The sequence below is a fragment of the Ascaphus truei genome, chromosome 3, assembly GCF_040206685.1.
Source record: "Ascaphus truei isolate aAscTru1 chromosome 3, aAscTru1.hap1, whole genome shotgun sequence".
NCBI lineage: Eukaryota > Metazoa > Chordata > Amphibia > Anura > Ascaphidae > Ascaphus > Ascaphus truei.
In genome coordinates this window covers 438,132,872-438,150,683 of record NC_134485.1, presented here as the reverse complement: position 1 = coordinate 438,150,683, position 17,812 = coordinate 438,132,872, and the positions used below count along the sequence as shown (strand labels likewise).

The 17,812-nt window shown below is 57.3% G+C and overlaps 1 protein-coding gene across 1 annotated transcript in view; it reads left to right on the top strand.

Annotated features, from left to right (window-relative positions):
• The first annotated feature begins 323 nt into the window (after positions 1 to 323).
• SLC22A15 (solute carrier family 22 member 15) overlaps positions 324 to 17,812 on the top strand; it is a 121,686-nt gene continuing 104,197 nt past the window's right edge. The window contains exons 1-2 of the mRNA XM_075593276.1: positions 324 to 786; positions 14,139 to 14,348. Of these exons, the coding sequence (XP_075449391.1) occupies positions 700 to 786; positions 14,139 to 14,348 (297 nt within the window). The 5' untranslated portion in view covers positions 324 to 699. The remainder of the gene's footprint in view (positions 787 to 14,138; positions 14,349 to 17,812) is intronic.

The following is a 17,812-nucleotide window of genomic DNA, read 5'->3' as shown; positions in this document are numbered from 1 at the left end:
TATATTGTGACACTGAGAGATATATTGCAACATAAAGGGGAGAGAGGTGGTATACAGACACTCGTGAGATTAAAGGGAGGAGAGTGTTAGGAGAGAGACACCTGGGGGAGGAGAGTGTTAGGAGAGCGACACCTGGGGGAGGAGAGTGTTAGAAGAGAGACACCTGGGGGAGGAGAGAGATCAGTGTTAGGAGAGAGACACCGGTAGGAGACGAGTGTTAGGAGAGACCCCTGGGAGAGGAGAGAGGGGAGTGTTAGGAGAGACACCTTGGGGAGGAGAGAGGGGAGTGTTAGGAGAGACACCTGGGGGAGGAGAGAGGGGAGGAGAGAGGGGAGTGTTAGGAGAGACACCTGGGGGAGGAGAGAGGGGAGTGTTAGGAGAGACACCTGGGGGAGGAGAGAGGGGAGTGTTAGGAGAGACACCTGGGGGAGGAGAGAGATCAGTGTTAGGAGAGAGACACCTGGGGGAGGAGAGTGTTAGGAGAGACCCCTGGGGGAGGAGAGAGGGGAGTGTTAGGGGAGAGACACCTGGGGGAGGAGAGAGGGGAGTGTTAGGAGAGACACCTGGGGGAGGAGAGAGGGGAGTGTTAGGAGAGACAGCTGGTAAGAGACAGAGCAGGAAGGAGTAAGATAAGAGACATCTGAGGCCGGAGACAGTCTGCATGAGACTGCAGCGGCCGGGGCAGAGAGCGCTGCTCCCATGGAGGTGGAGGAAGCGCTGAAGCTGGTGGGAGAGATGGGGATATACCAGGTGTACCTGTGCTTCCTACTGGCCGTGCTGCTACAGGTGAGAGGTCGCTGACCGGGGTGGAAAAGGGGGGGGGTCACTGACTGGGGTGGAAAAGTGGGGGGGGGTCGCTGACCGGGGTGGAAAAGTGGGGGGGGGGGGTCGCTGACTGGGGTAGAAAAGTGGGGGGGTCGCTGACCGGGGTGAAATAGTGGGGGGGTCGCTGACCGGGGTGGAAAAGTGGGGGGTCACTGACTGGGGTGGAAAAGGGAGGGGGGTCGCTGACTGGGGTGGAAAAGGGGGGGGTGTCACTGACTGGGGTGGAAAAGGGGGGGTGTCGCTGACTGGGGTGGAAAAGGGGGGGTGTCGCTGACTGGGGTGGAAAAGGGGGGGTCGCTGACTGGGGTGGAAAAGGGGGGGGGGTCGCTGACTGGGGTGGAAAAGGGGGGGGATCCCTGTAATTATTATTCGTATTGTGCCAACGTCTTCTGCAGCGCAGTGTAATGTGGGGGTAAGGGCAAGAATAAAACATAATGAAACCATAGATAATGAGGTCCCTGCTCCAAGATGCTTACACTCTAATCTGTATCCACAGTATAAATATGATGGTATGTATTGCACGGTAAACACCAGGTCACAGAGCCATTTGACACCATGGACCACCCTCTCCTCTTCCACATTCTCCATACTCTTGGTATGCGTAACAATGCTCTATAGGGAGAGGGAGCGGCTCAGTGAGTACAGACACTGACTGGCACTGAGTGTGAAGCAGGGGATTCTGGGAGAAGGAGCGGCTCAGTGAGTACAGACACTGACTGGCACTGAGTGTGAAGCAGGGGATTCTGGGAGAAGGAGCGGCTCAGTGAGTAAAGACACTTGACTGGCACTGAGTGTGAAGCAGGGGAACCTGGGAGAAGGAGCGGCTCAGTGAGTAAAGACACTGACTGGCACTGAGTGTGAAGCAGGGGAACCTGGGAGAAGGAGCGGCTCAGTGAGTAAAGACACTGACTGGCACTGAGTGTGAAGCAGGGGAACCTGGGAGAAGGAGCGGCTCAGTGAGTAAAGGCACTGACTGGCACTGAGTGTGAAGCAGGGGAGTCTGGGAGAAGGAGCGGCTCAGTGAGTAAATGCACTGACTGGCACTGAGTGTGAAGCAGGGGAACCTGGGAGAAGGAGCGGCTCAGTGAGTAAAGACTGGCACTCAGTGTGAAGCAGGGGATTCTGGGAGAAGGAGCGGCTCAGTGAGTACAGACACTGACTGGCACTGAGTGTGAAGCAGGGGAGCCTGGTTCAATGCCCCGTGTCGGCTCCTTGTGACCTTGGGCAGTCACTTTATCTCCTTGTGCCTCAGGCACCAAAAGCATAGATTGTAAGCTCCACGGGGCAGGGACCTGTGCCTGCAAAATGTCTCTGTAACGCGCTACGTATAACTAGCAGCGCTATAAAAGAACATGCTATTATTATTATTATTATTATTATTATTATTATTATACAAGAACATGCTATTATTATTTATTTATTTATAAAATAGTTTACCAGGCAGTAATACATTGAGAGTTACCTCTCGTTTTCAAGTATGTCCTGGGCACAGAGTTGTATTGTATTGTATGTCTTTATTTATATAGCGCCATTAATGTACACAGCGCTTCACAGTAGTAATACATGTGGTAATCCAATAAATAACAGATAATATAAATAACAGATCATGGGAATAAGTGCTTTAGACATTAAGGAAGAGGAGTCCCTGCTCCGAGGAGCTTACAGTCTAATTGGTAGGTAGGGAGAACGTACAGATACAGTAGGAGGGAGTTCTGGTAAGTGCGTCTGCAGGGGGCCAAGCTTTATGTGCCATGTGTTCAGAATAGCCACAGTGCTATTCATATGTGAATGAACAGGGTATACATTATATACAAGACATTGCATGCACAGTTACAGATAATATATATTATAGGCGTATGAAACAGTTACAGACCAGATTAAAATGTGAGACAGCCTTAGATTTGAAAGAACTTAAACTGGTGGTGGATGTGAGAGTCTCTGGTAGGTTGTTCCAGTTTTGGGGTGCACGGAAGGAGAAGGAGGAACGGCCGGATACTTTGTTGAACCATGGGACCATGAACAGTCTTTTGGAGTCTGATCTCAGATGATATGTGCTGCATGTGGTAGGGGTGAGGAGCTTGTTCACGTAGCTGGGTAGCTTGCCCATGAAGAATTTAAAGGCAAGACAGGAAAGGTTAACTTTGCGCCTAGACTCGAGTGATGACCAATCTAGTTCTTTGAGCATTTCGCAGTAATGTGTGTTGTAGTTGCATTGGAGAACAAAACGACAAATTGAATTGTAGAGGGTGTCAAGTTTGCTAAGGTGGGTTTGAGGTGCCGAGCCATATACGAAGTCTCCATAGTCAATAATTGGCATTGGCATCTGCTGTGCGATACGTTTTCTGACCAGAAGACTTAGGTAGGATTTGTTCCTGTAAAGTACCCCTAGTTTGGCATAGGTCTTGGTTGACAAGGTATCAATGTGCATCCCGAATGTTAAGTGGGAGTCAAACCATAAGCCCAGGTATTTAAAACTAGTGACAGGGGTTAGGGTGGTGTTAGCGTTGGTTCTAATCAGGAGCTCAGTCACTGGAAGCTTTACAAATTTAGTCTTGGTCCCAAATACCATTGTTACCGTCTTGTCAGTGTTTAAAAACCGTTTGTTTTGGGAAATCCAGTTTTCGTGTCTCAAAAAGTCAGACTGAAGTATGTGTTGAAGGTCAGAGAGGCTATGGCTGTGTGCATACAGGATTGTGTCATCTGCATACATGTGTATTGAGGCTTCCTTACAAGCTGTAGGAAGATCATTGATGAACACTGAGAAGAGTAGGGGCCCCAGAACAGAGCCTTGCGGGACGCCACAGGTGATATCCAGGGGGTTGGAGTTAGAGCCTGAGATGGACACATGTTGGGATCTTCCTGATAGGTAGGACTGAAACCAGTTTAAAGCATGCTTCCCTATTCCAGAGCTCTGGAGTTTGTTAAGCAGGATAGCATGATCAACTGTGTCAAAAGCCTTTGCAAAATCTAGGAATACTGTACCAGTGAGTTGTCCCCGTTCCATTCCACACTGGATTTCATTGCAAACTTTTAGCAGGGTAGTTACGGTGGAGTGTTTGGGGCGAAAAGCTCCAATTTACTAACGTCCTTCCACAAATATGGTCTCCAGAACTGAACGTAGAAGTCGTGGTGCGGGCTCACAAATGATCTATAAGGGAAGTGCTGGAGATTCTGGATCAGGAAGAAGAATTACATACTAAATAGGCTGTTTCTGGGGCCCAAAAGGAAGGGGTCAACTGTCCATGTACACTGGGAGATAAACGGGACATTATACAAGCAGAAGGAATCCAACCAGAGAAGAAAACATAGCGAAGAGATTCTCACCCTGTGTATCTCTTTGCAGAAGTGGAGACCAAGATGTGAGGAAGGCAGCTGAGTGGGGAATCTCTGTGCCCAATGACGGTGTGATCTCTTTCAGAGGAACCTGGAAAACGTCCACAGGAAGTGCCTGCAGGCTGCAATGACCGCGGTTAAACCAGCTGTAGCAAGGCCTCTGTCTCAAGAGCTTTGAGGATCTGGATCACTAGCGGCTCTAGAGATAGGGATAAAAAGTATCCTTTATTGTGAGCATCCTGTCGGAGACTAAGCTGGCATCGGCATATATAGCCCAGGCTCATTGTGATGCCATCAGTCTCGCATCATCAGTGGCGGCGAGAACGTGACAGTTCATTCCTACTCCAAGAACGGAGGGGAAGGAGGGACTTTTTGTCCGGCATACAGTTGGAAAGATCCGGCCTTCGTGACAATGGAGCCCATCAACCCAGGAAGAAGCTACTCCAGTCCAACAGGATGAAGGAGGCCATTTTTTGCAGGCCAAAATAAAGAGGCTTGGTGTACAGAGAGCGTATAGACCAGGGGTGTCCAACTCCAGTCTTCAGGGGGTCACCAACAGGTCAGGTTTTCAGGATAATAGAACCCGGCTGCTATCGACTAGTTTGGGCGTTATCCCATAAGAGACACATTCCATTGAACAGAAGGAAACTCGGGCAATGCTAGCCTAACATTATCCAGGATCTTCTGCGAGACGGTCATAATGGGAATACGGGATTATCCTCAATCACAGAGGGGTCCAATTCCTGCATACACACCAGGACGTTCAAGGTGGAGTCTGCACAGATCATTACCCTTCGGCTTGGCAGCCCCACCAAGGCTGCCGATGGCACAAGACAAAAGGCTACTACTGAGGCATGTTGAGACAGCATCTTTACAAGGTCACGGATGGATAATCAACAAAGAAAAGGTCTGGCTCGCTCCCATGTAAGCTCTGTGTGTATTTTCAGACAGGAGAAGGAAGCGCAGGTCTCCCCGAGGATAAAATAGAGGTAATGAGGTGAAAGCAGAGAGCCACCTGCTCAACCTCTGTGATCAATGGGGGAGCGATGAGTGCAGGAGGGGAATAATGCAGGGGTCTAAGCCAGAGAAGCCCCCTAGAAGGGGTACATAAGAATGGTTTGGTGGAAAACAATCTCAAACTTTTTCTCTTGATATCCTGTGATTGTAGTGACGCACACGGGGGTCCCGCAGCCCCCCACAATGTCTGCTCATAGATCAACCGGAGGAATAAGCCAGTGATTTGTGAGCAGTAGCGGCTCCACACCGGGTATACCGGAGACACGGGGTATACCGGAGACACGGGGTATACCGGAGACACGGGGTATACCGGAGACACGGGGTATACCGGAGACACGGGGTATACCGCAGACACGGGGTATACCGCAGACACGGGGTATACCGCAGACACGGGGTATACCGCAGACACGGGGTATACCGCAGACACGGGGTATACCGCAGACACGGGGTATACCGCAGACACGGGGTATACCGGAGACACGGGGTATACCGGAGACACGGGGTATACCGGAGACACGGGGTATACCGGAGACACGGGGTATACCGGAGACACGGGGTATACCGGAGACACGGGGTATACCGGGGACACGGGGTTTACCGGAGACACGGGGTTTACTGCAGACACGGGGTAAGAAGTCTAGTCGCAGTCTTCCTGTGAGGATGACATATTTGCCTTTCACGGGAGTGACTGGGCTGGTTCACTACGTGTGTGCGCGTGTGTGCGCGTGTGTGCGCGCACGTGCGTGCGTGCATGTGTGCGTGTGTGCGTGTGTGCGCGCGTGTGCCCCTCTTACCTCCGCTATACTTCTATATTTATCAGCAGTGGAAGGTCAACTTCTACGCCCGACCCGATCAGTGACCCGCTACATTTATACATAAAATCACCTGGTTACTGCACGCCGCTGCCTGATTTCCTCGCGCTTATATTCTGTTTGCAATACATTGCTCTGGGGGGGGGACAGCTATAGAGAAGCCCCAAATTGTGTGCACTCGCTAATCAATCGTGATAGAGGGAAAGTGAATGGAACACAAAGCTGATTACAAATGAGGGATTTAGGTGAAATAATTATAACCCTCAACTGTCAGTGATTAGTGCCCTGAGGGCGGCGGCCGGGCGATAAATGGCGCGTGTAGGGCGGGCACACAGTGCGCGTGTAGGGCGGGCAAAGTAACGGTCGGCGGCAGCAGCTCAGTAACGGTCGCCTGAGGGGTACGTGGGTTTGTGAGGCCTGGTATGTATTGGGCAAGCGCCTGTCGCCTGAACGATCTGTGAACGGAAATCGCTCGCGACGGGGAGGCGTGGCCATGACGAGGCTGCTTCGCCCTCATTGGCTGAAGCGCTCGGGTGCCCCGGCCGTCCCACGACAAATATCACATTTTTCTGTCGGCTCAAAATTGTGCCACGCGGTCGCTCTTCATCGCGCCCGCGGTCACTATGGCCGGCCCTTTAGAGCTGCTGCACTTTGTTGGCGCTCTCGCTATGGGCGCAGTCTGACTGTAGCCGCCCGCAGTGAGACCCTCCGGTGCTTCATGTGGTGAGGGGTTAACTCTCATGGCAATAGAGCCAATTACTCCCCGCAGAAAAAATAAGGCACAGAGTGGGGCAGATAATTTATATGCCCCAGCAGCTGTTTGGGGACCTTCATTACAGTCCATACCGAGTGTAACCGCCGCCTGGCACTTCCACGATAGTGAGCGCAGGGTCTCTGAGGGGCTGGGGGCCAGGAGAAGAGGAGTGTGTTACCTGGAGCTGTGTGTATGTTTTAGTTACAAAAATCCAGAACGACCATCTTAAAATCCCCCCCGGCGCCTGTGATATCGGACCTGATGGGTGAAGTCACCGCTGTGCATGCGCCATGGGGGGTGGGGGGGATTGGAGCGCAGTAGGCGTGCGAGGACCTCACAACTCCACACAAAAACATCTCAACAATGGCTCAACCCTAAAAACAAGAAAATCCAGATACAACTCAAGTCACTTAACCCAATGCAACTTCCCAACCCACACGGACAAACCTGAAATATCACAACCATTCCCTATGGGACTGGATCCTCTCCTCTGGTCTCGGCAGGATCCAATCCTCTGGTCTCGGCAGGATCCAATCCTCTGGTCTCGGCAGAATCCAATCCTCTGGTCTCGGCAGGATCCAATCCTCTGGCACCTTCCGGACATTTTCAGTGACCAGGCAATAGTATACTGTGTAAGGAAAATTAAACCGCCCCATTCAAGCCCTAAAGTTCTCCTCACTAGAACATTTAGAAACTTTAACCCACAACAGTTTCTGGATGACCTTACCAACTGCCCTTGGCACAGAATCGATTTAATTCCCGACCCCGACTCTGCGCTCGACTATTTCCAATCCGAGTTCTTAAAACTCTGCGATACCCATGCTCCACTACGCAGAATTAGGGTACGGGGGGGCCCACGTTCCATGGGTTACACCTGACCTTATAGCACTCTACCAGCTCAGGGATACCTTGTGGAAAAGCCACAAAGTAACTGGCACTACCAAGGATCTCAATCACTACAGATGCCTGCGGAACGTGTGCACAAGGCAAACAACACGCATGTAACGGTGTGCTCACCACAAACAAGGCGTGACCGCGAGGCCAAGGTGGGGATTAGGTAAACACCAGCCCATAGCCGCGTCGGCGCATCTGGAGTGTAGATAGGTTGAGATAGTCGGGCCGGGATAGAAGTCAGGGTGGTCAAAGATACTTGCCGAGGTCTGGATTGGAGCGGTACGGATCGTTGCAGGTACTTAGCCACGGTCGGGATTGGAGACGTGCGGATCGTCGTGGGTAAGCCGGGTCAGGAGGGGAGAGGTGCGGATCGTCGTGGGTACTTAGCCACGGTCGGGATTGGAGACGTGCGGATCGTCGTGGGTAAGCCGGGTCAGGAGGGGAGAGGTGCGGATCGTCGTGGGTACTTAGCCACGGTCGGGATTGGAGCGGTGCGGATCGTCGTGGGTACTTAGCCACGGTCGGGATTGGAGACGTGCGGATCGTCGTGGGTAAGCCGGGTCAGGAGGGGAGAGGTGCGGAATCCAAAAGCAAGCGGGTCAGGAACACTGGACATAACACTAAGGTTATGCTCAGCCGATGTGCCAGAGGGCAGGCTGAGCATATATAGAGAAGATAGTCCAATGAGGAAGATGCATACTCGTGAGTAAGCTGGACTGTGGTTGGCTGCTGGAAACGGCCCAGGTGTATCCCATTACACAGAGGAGTGAGGAAACTTCAGTGCGCCGGTGCCACGCATAGCGGGTGAGCGCTGCGGTGATGTCAGCACGCGAGTGGAGGCGGGGACAACGTTTAGAGCTGCGTGAGAGCCGCGCGCGCTCCTAGAAGGAACGCTGGTGTTGGCTGGTCTGTGAGATGCACTGCAGGAGATAGCGGAGGCAGGGCACCCGGTCGCGTGTCTGGGTAAGCTGGGAGCGCGCCGGGGGGGGGGGGGGGGGGGCACGGATGACTGATCCTTACAGCGCAAAAGCACAATGTTACTCTGACAATCTTCTCCAGAATACATCAAATCCAGCTTACACCCGGAAGGTTATCAACAATATATTCCAGCCTCCTAACCACCAACAACCAAGTAATATCACTAAGGGGGATATTACTCTGACAAACCCCACTGACATTGCAAATGCATTCAATCATTACTTTGTGGGGTGTGCTACTAACTTATTAATTAGCAAAACACATTTGGGAGTACCCATATAGTCCCACCCCCTCCCAACACTGCCACAATTTTCAATTTGGCCCAGTATCCGAAGAGGAGATTACACACACGCTCCTCAAATTTAAACTAAGCAGCCAATGTGGACCTGACCTACTACAATCTAGGTTCCTACGACTTGGTGCCCCAGCCATTGCCAAACCAATTGCTTCCATAGTCAACTCTATCCTGTCTGCAGGCCATATCCCTAAGACCTGGAAAACTGCCAGAGTTGTCCCAATCTTCAAAAGTGGGGACAAAAACACTGTCTCAAACTACAGGTCAATCTCACTTCTCCCAATCCTATCCAAAGTCATGGAAAAATGTGTCCACTCCCAATTAAAGATTACTATAACAAGACAAATTTCCCCAAACACTCCACCGTAACTACCCTGCTAAAAGTTTGCAATGAAATCCAGTGTGGAAAGGAACGGGGACAACTCACTGGTGCAGTATTCCTAGATTTTGCAAAGGCTTTTGATAGAGTTGATCATGCTATCTTGCTCAACATACTCCAGAGCTCTGGAATAGGGAAGCATGCTTTAAACTGGTTTCAGTCCTACCTGTCAGGAAGATCCCAACATGTGTCCATCTCAGGCTCTAACTCCAACCCCCTGGATATCACCTGTGGTGTCCCGCAAGGCTCTGTTCTGGGGCCCCTACTCTTCTCAGTGTTCATCAATTATCTTCCCCACAGCTTGTAAGGAAGCCTCAATACACATATACTGTATGCAGATGACACAATCCTATATGCACACAGCCATAGCCTCTCTGACCTTCAACACATACTTCAGTCTGACTTTTTGAGACTCGAAAACCGGATTTCCCAAAACAAACTGTTTTTAAACACTGACAAGACTGTAACAATGGTGTTTGGGACCACGGCTACACTTTGATTGTAAGCTCTTCGGGGCAGGGACTCCTTGTCCTATTTCTTGACTGACGAAAGTCCTAGCTGGCACCGGAACGTCGATTCGTCCGCAATAAATACTTCTCTGCAGGAGGGAATGGAGGGGGGCGGCAGCCAGGGAAGGGAGGGGGGGCGGCAGCCAGGGAAGGGAGGAGGGCGGCAGCCAGGAAAAGGGAGGGCCCGGCTTGTCTGCAGGAGGGATGGGAGGGGGGGGCGGCAGCCAGGAAAGGGGAGGGCCCTGCTTCTCTGCAGGAGGGAAGGGAGGGGGGCGGCAGCCAGGAAAGGGGAGGGCCCTGCTTCTTTGCAGGAGGGAAGGGAGGGGGGCGGCAGCCAGGAAAGGGGAGGGCCCTGCTTCTCTGCAGGAGGGAAGGGAGGGGGGGCCCTGCTTCTCTGCAGGAGGGAAGGGAGGGGGGCGGCAGCCAGGAAAGGGGAGGGCCCTGCTTCTCTGCAGGAGGGAAGGGAGGGGGGCGGCAGCCAGGAAAGGGGAGGGCCCGGCTTGTCTGCAGGAGGGAAGGGAGGGGGCGGCAGCCAGGAAAGGGGAGGGCCCTGCTTCTCTGCAGGAGGGAAGGGAGGGGGGCGGCAGCCAGGAAAGGGGAGGGCCCTGCTTGTCAGCAGGAAGGGAGGGGGGGCGGCAGCCAGGAAAGGGGAGGGCCTGGCTTGTCTGCAGGAGGGAAGGGAGGGGGGGCGGCAGCCAGGATAGGGGAGGGCCCTGCTTGTCTGCAGGAGGGAAGGGAGGGGGCGGCAGCCAGGAAAGGGGAGGGCCCGGCTTGCCTGCAGGAGGGAAGGGAGGGGGGCGGCAGCCAGGAAAGGGGAGGGCCCGGCTTGCCTGCAGGAGGGAAGGGAGGGGGGCGGCAGCCAGGAAAGGGGAAGGCCCGGCTTGCCTGCAGGAGGGAAGGGAGGTGGGCGGCAGCCAGGAAAGGGGAGGGCCCTGCTTCTCTGCAGGAGGGAAGGGAGGGGGCGGCAGCCAGGATAGGGGAGGGCCCTGCTTCTCTGCAGGAGGGAAGGGAGGGGGGGCGGCAGCCTAGAAAGGGGAGGGCCCTGCTTGCCTGCAGGAGGGAAGGGAGGGGGGTCGGCAGCCAGGAAAGGGGAGGGCCCTGCTTCTCTGCAGGAGGGAAGGGAGGGGGGCGGCAGCCAGGGAAGGGGAGGGCCCGGCTTGTCTGCAGGAGGGAAGGGAGGGGGGGCGGCAGCCTAGAAAGGGGAGGGCCCGGCTTGTCTGCAGGAGGGAAGGGAGGGGGGCGGCAGCCAGGAAAGGGGTGGGCCTGGCTTGTCAGCAGGAAGGAAGGGAGGGGGGGTGGCAGCCAGGAAAGGGGAGGGCCCTGCTTGCCTGCAGGAGGGAAGGGAGGGGGGCGGCAGCCAGGAAAGGGGAAGGCCCGGCTTGCCTGCAGGAAGGAAGGGAGAGGGTAGGGGGAGGGAGGCGGCAGCCAGGAAAGGGGAGGGCCCGGCTTGCCTGCAGGAAGGAAGGGAGTGGGGGCGGCAGCCAGGAAAGGGGAGGGCCCTGCTTCTCTGCAGGAGGGAAGGGAGGGGGGCGGCAGCCAGGGAAGGGGAGGGCCCGACTTGTCTGCAGGAGGGAAGGGAGGGGGAGCGGCAGCCAGGAAAGGGGAGGGCCCTGCTTCTCTGCAGGAGGGAAGGGAGGGGGCGGCAGCCAGGGAAGGGGAGGGCCCGGCTTGTCTGCAGGAGGGAAGGGAGGGGGGGCGGCAGCCAGGAAAGGGGTGGGCTTGGCTTGTCAGCAGGAAGGAAGGGAGGGGGGGCGGCAGCCAGGAAAGGGGAGGGCCCTGCTTGCCTGCAGGAAGGGAGGGGGGAGGGGGAGGAGGGCGGCAGCCAGGAAAGGGGTGGGCCCGGCTTGCCTGCAGGAAGGAAGGGGAGGTGGGCGGCAGCCAGGAAAGGGGTGGGCCCGGCTTGCCTGCAGGAAGGAAGGGGAGGGAGGCGGCAGCCAGGGAAGGGGGGGGCCCGGCTTGCCTGCAGGAAGGAAGGGAGGGGGGCCGGCAGCCAGGAAAGGGGTGGGCCTGGATTGTCAGCAGGAAGGAAGGGAGAGGGGAGGGGGAGAGGGGAGGGGGAGGGGGGCGGCAGCCAGGAAAGGGGTGGGCCCGGCTTGCCTGTAGGAAGGAAGGGGAGGGGGGCGGCAGCCAGGGAAGGGGAGGGCCCGGCTTGCCTGCAGGAAGGAAGGGAGGGGGGCGGCAGCCAGGAAAGGGGAGGACCTGGCTTCTCTGCAGGAGGGAAGGGAGGGGGGGCGGCAGCCAGGAACGGGGAGGGCCCTGCTTGTCTGCAGGAAGGGAGGGGGGGCGGAAGCCAGGAAAGGGGGTGGGGGGAGGGGGGAGGGGGGAGGGGGGCGGCAGCCAGGGAAGGGGTGGGCCCGGCTTGCCTGCAGGAAGGAAGGGATGTGGGCGGCAGCCAGGAAAGGGGAGGACCTGGCTTGCGTGCAGGAGGGAAGGGAGGTGGGCGGCAGCCAGGAAAGGGGAAGGCCCTGCTTGTCTGCAGGAGGGAAGGGAGGGGGCGGCAGCCAGGAAAGGGGAGGGCCCGGCTTGCGTGCAGGAGGGAAGGGAGGTGGGCGGCAGCCAGGAAAGGGGAGGGCCTGCTTGTCTGCAGGAGGGAAGGGAGGGGGGCGGCAGCCACGAAAGGGGAGGGCCCGGCTTGCGTGCAGGAGGGAAGGGAGGTGGGCGGCAGCCAGGAAAGGGGAGGGCCCTGCTTGTCTGCAGGAGGGAAGGGAGGGGGCTGCAGCCAGGATAGGGGAGGGCCCTGCTTCTCTGCATCAGGGAAGGAAGGGGGGCGGCAGCCAGGAAAGGGGAGGGCCCGGCTTGCGTGCAGGAGGGAAGGGAGGGGGGGCGGCAGCCAGGAAGGGGAGGGCCCGGCTTGTCAGCAGGAAGGAAGGGAGGGGGGCGGCAGCCAGGGAAGGGGAGGGCCCGGCTTGCGTGCAGGAAGGAAGGGAGGGGGGGCGGCAGCCAGGAAAGGGGTGGGCCTGCTTGTCTGCAGGAAGGAAGGGAGGGGGGGCGGCAGCCAGGAAAGGGGAAGGCCCGGCTTGCCTGCAGGAGGGAAGGGAGGGGGGGCGGCAGCCAGGAAAGGGGAGGGCCTGCTTGTCTGCAGGAAGTAAGGGAGGGAGGCGGCAGCCAGGAAAGGGGAGGGCCCGGCTTGCGTGCAGGAGGGAAGGGAGGTGGGTGGCAGCCAGGAAAGGGGAGGGCCTGCTTGTCTGCAGGAAGTAAGGGAGGGAGGCGGCAGCCAGGAAAGGGGAGGACCCGGCTTGCGTGCAGGAGGGAAGGGAGGTGGGTGGCAGCCAGGAAAGGGTAGGGCCTGCTTGTCTGCAGGAAGGAAGGGAGGTGGGCGGCAGCTAGGAACGGGGAGGGCCCGGCTTGCCTGCAGGAGGGAAGGGAGGGGGGCGGCAGCCAGGAAAGGGGAGGGCCTGCTTGTCTGCAGGAAGGAAGGGAGGGGGGCGGCAGCCAGGAAAGGGGAGGGCCCGGCTTGCGTGCAGGAGGGAAGGGAGGTGGGTGGCAGCCAGGAAAGGGTAGGGCCTGCTTGTCTGCAGGAAGTAAGGGAGGGAGGCGGCAGCCAGGAAAGGGGAGGACCCGGCTTGCGTGCAGGAGGGAAGGGAGGTGGGCGGCAGCCAGGAAAGGGGAGGGCCCGGCTTGCGTGCAGGAGGGAAGGGAGGTGGGCGGCAGCCAGGAAAGGGGAAGGCCCGGCTTGCGTGCAGGAGGGAAGGGAGGTGGGCGGCAGCCAGGAAAGGGGAGGGCCCGGCTTGTCTGCAGGAAGGAAGGGAGGTGGGCGGCAGCTAGGAACGGGGAGGGCCCGGCTTGCCTGCAGGAAGGAAGGGAGGTGGGCGGCAGCTAGGAACGGGGAGGGCCCGGCTTGCCTGCACAGAATGGAAACTGTAGTGTTGCCAACAGGGAGGTCGGTTCCCTTGACTGGGCGGGCCCGGGACAGCAGTACCGGCTGTCGTCCCCCCTGTCGGTGGCCCGGGACAGCAATACCGGCTGTACCCCCCTGTCGGCGGCCCTGAACTCCGCCACTGATATCATAATATTTATTATCTTGTGCTGGCATTTGTTTTGCAATGTGTCCCGGTTTTTATTTCTCCCCCCCCCCCGGACTGACCCCCTGTAATTAGTACACTTTGCTGCTAGGAGGGACTGACCCCTTCAACATGTCACACGTTAGAGATATAACACGCAGCGATGTATAACATCATCCAGATGATATAAGCAATATAATAACACACATTATTGTGGTACTCGGTACCTCCTACTGCCATCACACGGCTGTATCGTGCGTGTGTGCGTGTGCGTGTGCGTGTGCGCGCGCGTATATCTGTATATCTCCACTTACGTGTGTAAATGCCTCTCCCCCTCCCAGCTGTACGTGGCCACGGAAGCCGTTCTGATCACTATACTGGGAGTCACGCCACCGTACCACTGGGAAGATGCCGACCAAGGGGCCAATTACAGCCAAGGAAACCAGTCTGAGAGCCACGAGAGATCCGTGGGCTGGGGTCCCGCAGCCAATCACAGCGCAGCCCACGGACACATGCACTTCGATGGAAATTTTACATCCATATCCTCAGAGGTGAGACGGGGGAACGTGTATACCCACCCTGGGACTGCGGGCAGGGTAACAACTACGCCTTTACAGGGCAGGGTAGTAACGGGGCAGCAGGGCGTATACCCGCCTTGGGACTGCGGGCAGGGTATGTAACGGGGCAGCAGGGCGTATACCCACCCTGGGACTGCGGGCAGGGTAACAACTACGCCTTTACAGGGCAGGGTATGTAACGGGGCAGCGGGGTGTATACCCGCCCTGGGACTGCGGGCAGGGTAACAACTACGCCTTTACAGGGCAGGGTATGTAACGGGGCAGCGGGGTGTATACCCACCCTGGGACTGCGGGCAGGGTAACAACTACGCCTTTACAGGGCAGGGTAGTAACGGGGCAGCGGGGTGTATACCCGCCTTGGGACTGCGGGCAGGGTATGTAACGGGGCAGCAGGGCGTATACCCACCCTGGGACTGCGGGCAGGGTAACAACTACACTTTTACAGGGCAGGGTAGTAACGGGGCAGCAGGGCGTATACCCGCCTTGGGACTGCGGGCAGGGTATGTAACGGGGCAGCAGGGCGTATACCCACCCTGGGACTGCGGGCAGGGTAACAACTACGCCTTTACAGGGCAGGGTATGTAACGGGGCAGCGGGGTGTATACCCGCCCTGGGACTGCGGGCAGGGTAACAACTACGCCTTTACAGGGCAGGGTAGTAACGGGGCAGCGGGGTGTATACCCACCCTGGGACTGCGGGCAGGGTAACAACTACGCCTTTACAGGGCAGGGTAGTAACGGGACTGCGGGCAGGGTATGTAACGGGGCAGCAGGGCGTATACCCACCCTGAGACTGCGGGCAGGGTGTGTAACGGGGCAGCAGGGTGTATACCCACCCTGGGACTGCGGGCAGGGTATGTAACGGGGCAGCGGGGTGTATACCCGCCCTGGGACTGCGGGCAGGGTATGTAACGGGGCAGCAGGGCGTATACCCACCCTGGGACTGCGGGCAGGGTAACAACTACGCCTTTACAGGGCAGGGTAGTAACGGGACTGCGGGCAGGGTATGTAACGGGGCAGCAGGGCGTATACCCACCCTGAGACTGCGGGCAGGGTGTGTAACGGGGCAGCAGGGTGTATACCCACCCTGGGACTGCGGGCAGGGTATGTAACGGGGCAGCGGGGTGTATACCCGCCCTGGGACTGCGGGCAGGGTATGTAACGGGGCAGCGGGGTGTATACCCGCCCTGGGACTGCGGGCAGGGTAACAACTACGCCTTTACAGGGCAGGGTATGTAACGGGGCAGCAGGGTGTATACCCGCCCTGGGACTGCGGGCAGGGTATGTAACGGTGTTGGGGTGTATGTGGAGGGGTAAAAAAGGGCAGTGAGGGAGCAGCAGGGTGTTGGGGTGTATAGGGAGGGGTATAACAGGACAGTGAGGGGGCAGCAGGGTGTTGGGGTGTATAGGGAGGGGTATAACAGGGCAGCAGGGTGTTAGGGTTTATAGGGAGGGGTATAACAGGACAGTGAGGGGGCAGCAGGGTGTTGGGGTGTATAGGGAGGGGTATAACAGGACAGTGAGGGGGCAGTTGGGTGTTGGGGTGTATAGGGAGGGTATAACAGGGCAGTGAGGAGGCAGTTGGGTGTTGGGGTGTATAGGGAGGGTATAACAGGGCAGTGAGGGGGCAGCAGGGTGTTGGGGTGTATAGGGAGGGGTATAACAGGACAGTGAGGGGGCAGCAGGGTGTTGGGGTGTATAGGGAGGGGTATAACAGGGCAGTGAGGGGCAGCAGGGTGTTGGGGTATATAGGGAGGGGTATAACAGGGCAGTGAGGGGGCAGCAGGGTGTTGGGGTGTATAGGGAGGGTATAACAGGGCAGTGAAGGGGCAGCAGGGTGTTGGGGTGTATAGGGAGGGGTATAACGGCAGTGAGGGGGCAGCAGGGTGTTGGGGTGTATCGGGAGGGGTATAACAGAACAGTGAGGGGGCAGCAGGGTGTTGGGGTGTATAGAGTGGGGTATAACAGGACAGTGAGGGGGCAGCAGGGTGTTGGGGTGTATAGGGAGGGGTATAACAGGGCAGTGAGGGGGCAGCGGGATGTTAGGGTGTATAGGGAGGGGTATAACAGGGCAGTGAAGGGGCAGCAGGGTGTTGGGGTGTATAGGGAGGGGTATAACAGGACAGTGAGGGGGCAGCAGGGTGTTGGGGTGTATAGGGAGGGGTATAACAGGACAGTGATGGGGCAGCAGGGTGTTGGGGTGTATAGGGAGGGGTATAACAGGGCAGTGAGGGGGCAGCAGGGTGTTGGGGTATATAGGGAGGGGTATAACAGGGCAGTGAGGGGGCAGCAGGGTGTTGGGGTGTATAGGGAGGGGTATAACAGGGCAGTGAGGGGGCAGCAGGGTGTTGGGGTGTATAGGGAGGGGTATAACAGGACAGTGCGGGGGCAGCAGGGTGTTGGGGTGTATAGAGTGGGGTATAACAGGACAGTGAGGGGGCAGCAGGGTGTTGGGGTGTATAGGGAGGGGTATAACAGGGCAGTGAGGGGGCAGCGGGATGTTGGGGTGTATAGGGAGGGGTATAACAGGGCAGTGAAGGGGCAGCAGGGTGTTGGGCTGTATAGGGAGGGGTATAACGGCAGTGAGGGGGCAGCAGGGTGTTGGGGTGTATAGGGAGGGGTATAACAGGACAGTGAGGGGGCAGCAGGGTGTTGGGGTTATAGGGAGGGGTATAACGGCAAAGAGGGGGCAGCAGGGTGTTGGGGTGTATAGGGAGGGGTATAACAGGACAGTGAGGGGGCAGCAGGGTGTTGGGGTGTATAGGGAGGGGTATAACGGCAGTGAAGGGGCAGCAGGGTGTTGGGGTGTATGGGGAGGGGTATAACAGGACAGTGAGGGGGCAGCAGGATGTTAGGGTGTATAGGGAGGGGTATAACGGCAGTGAGGGGGCAGCAGGGTGTTGGGGTGTATAGGGAGGGGTATAACAGGGCAGTGAGGGAACAGCAGGGTGTTGGGGTGTATAGGGAGGGGTATAACAGGGCAGTGAGGGGGCAGCGGGATGTTAGGGTGTATAGGGAGGGGTATAACAGGGCAGTGAAGGGGCAGCAGGGTGTTGGGGTGTATAGGGAGGGTATAACAGGACAGTGAGGGGGCAGCAGGGTGTTGGGGTGTATAGGGAGGGGTATAACAGGACAGTGAGGGGGCAGCAGGGTGTTGGGGTGTATAGGGAGGGGTATAACAGGACCGTGAGGGGGCAGCAGGGTGTTGGGGTGTATAGGGAGGGGTATAACAGTGCAGTGAGGGGGCAGCAGGGTGTTGGGGTATATAGGGAGGATATAACAGGGCAGAGCAGGGTGTTGGGGTGTATAGGGAGGGTATAACAGGACAGTGAAGGGGCAGCAGGGTGTTGGGCTGTATAGGGAGGGGTATAACAGGGCAGTTAGGAGGCAGCAGGGTGTTGGGGTGTATATGGAGGGTATAACAGGGCAGTGAGGGGG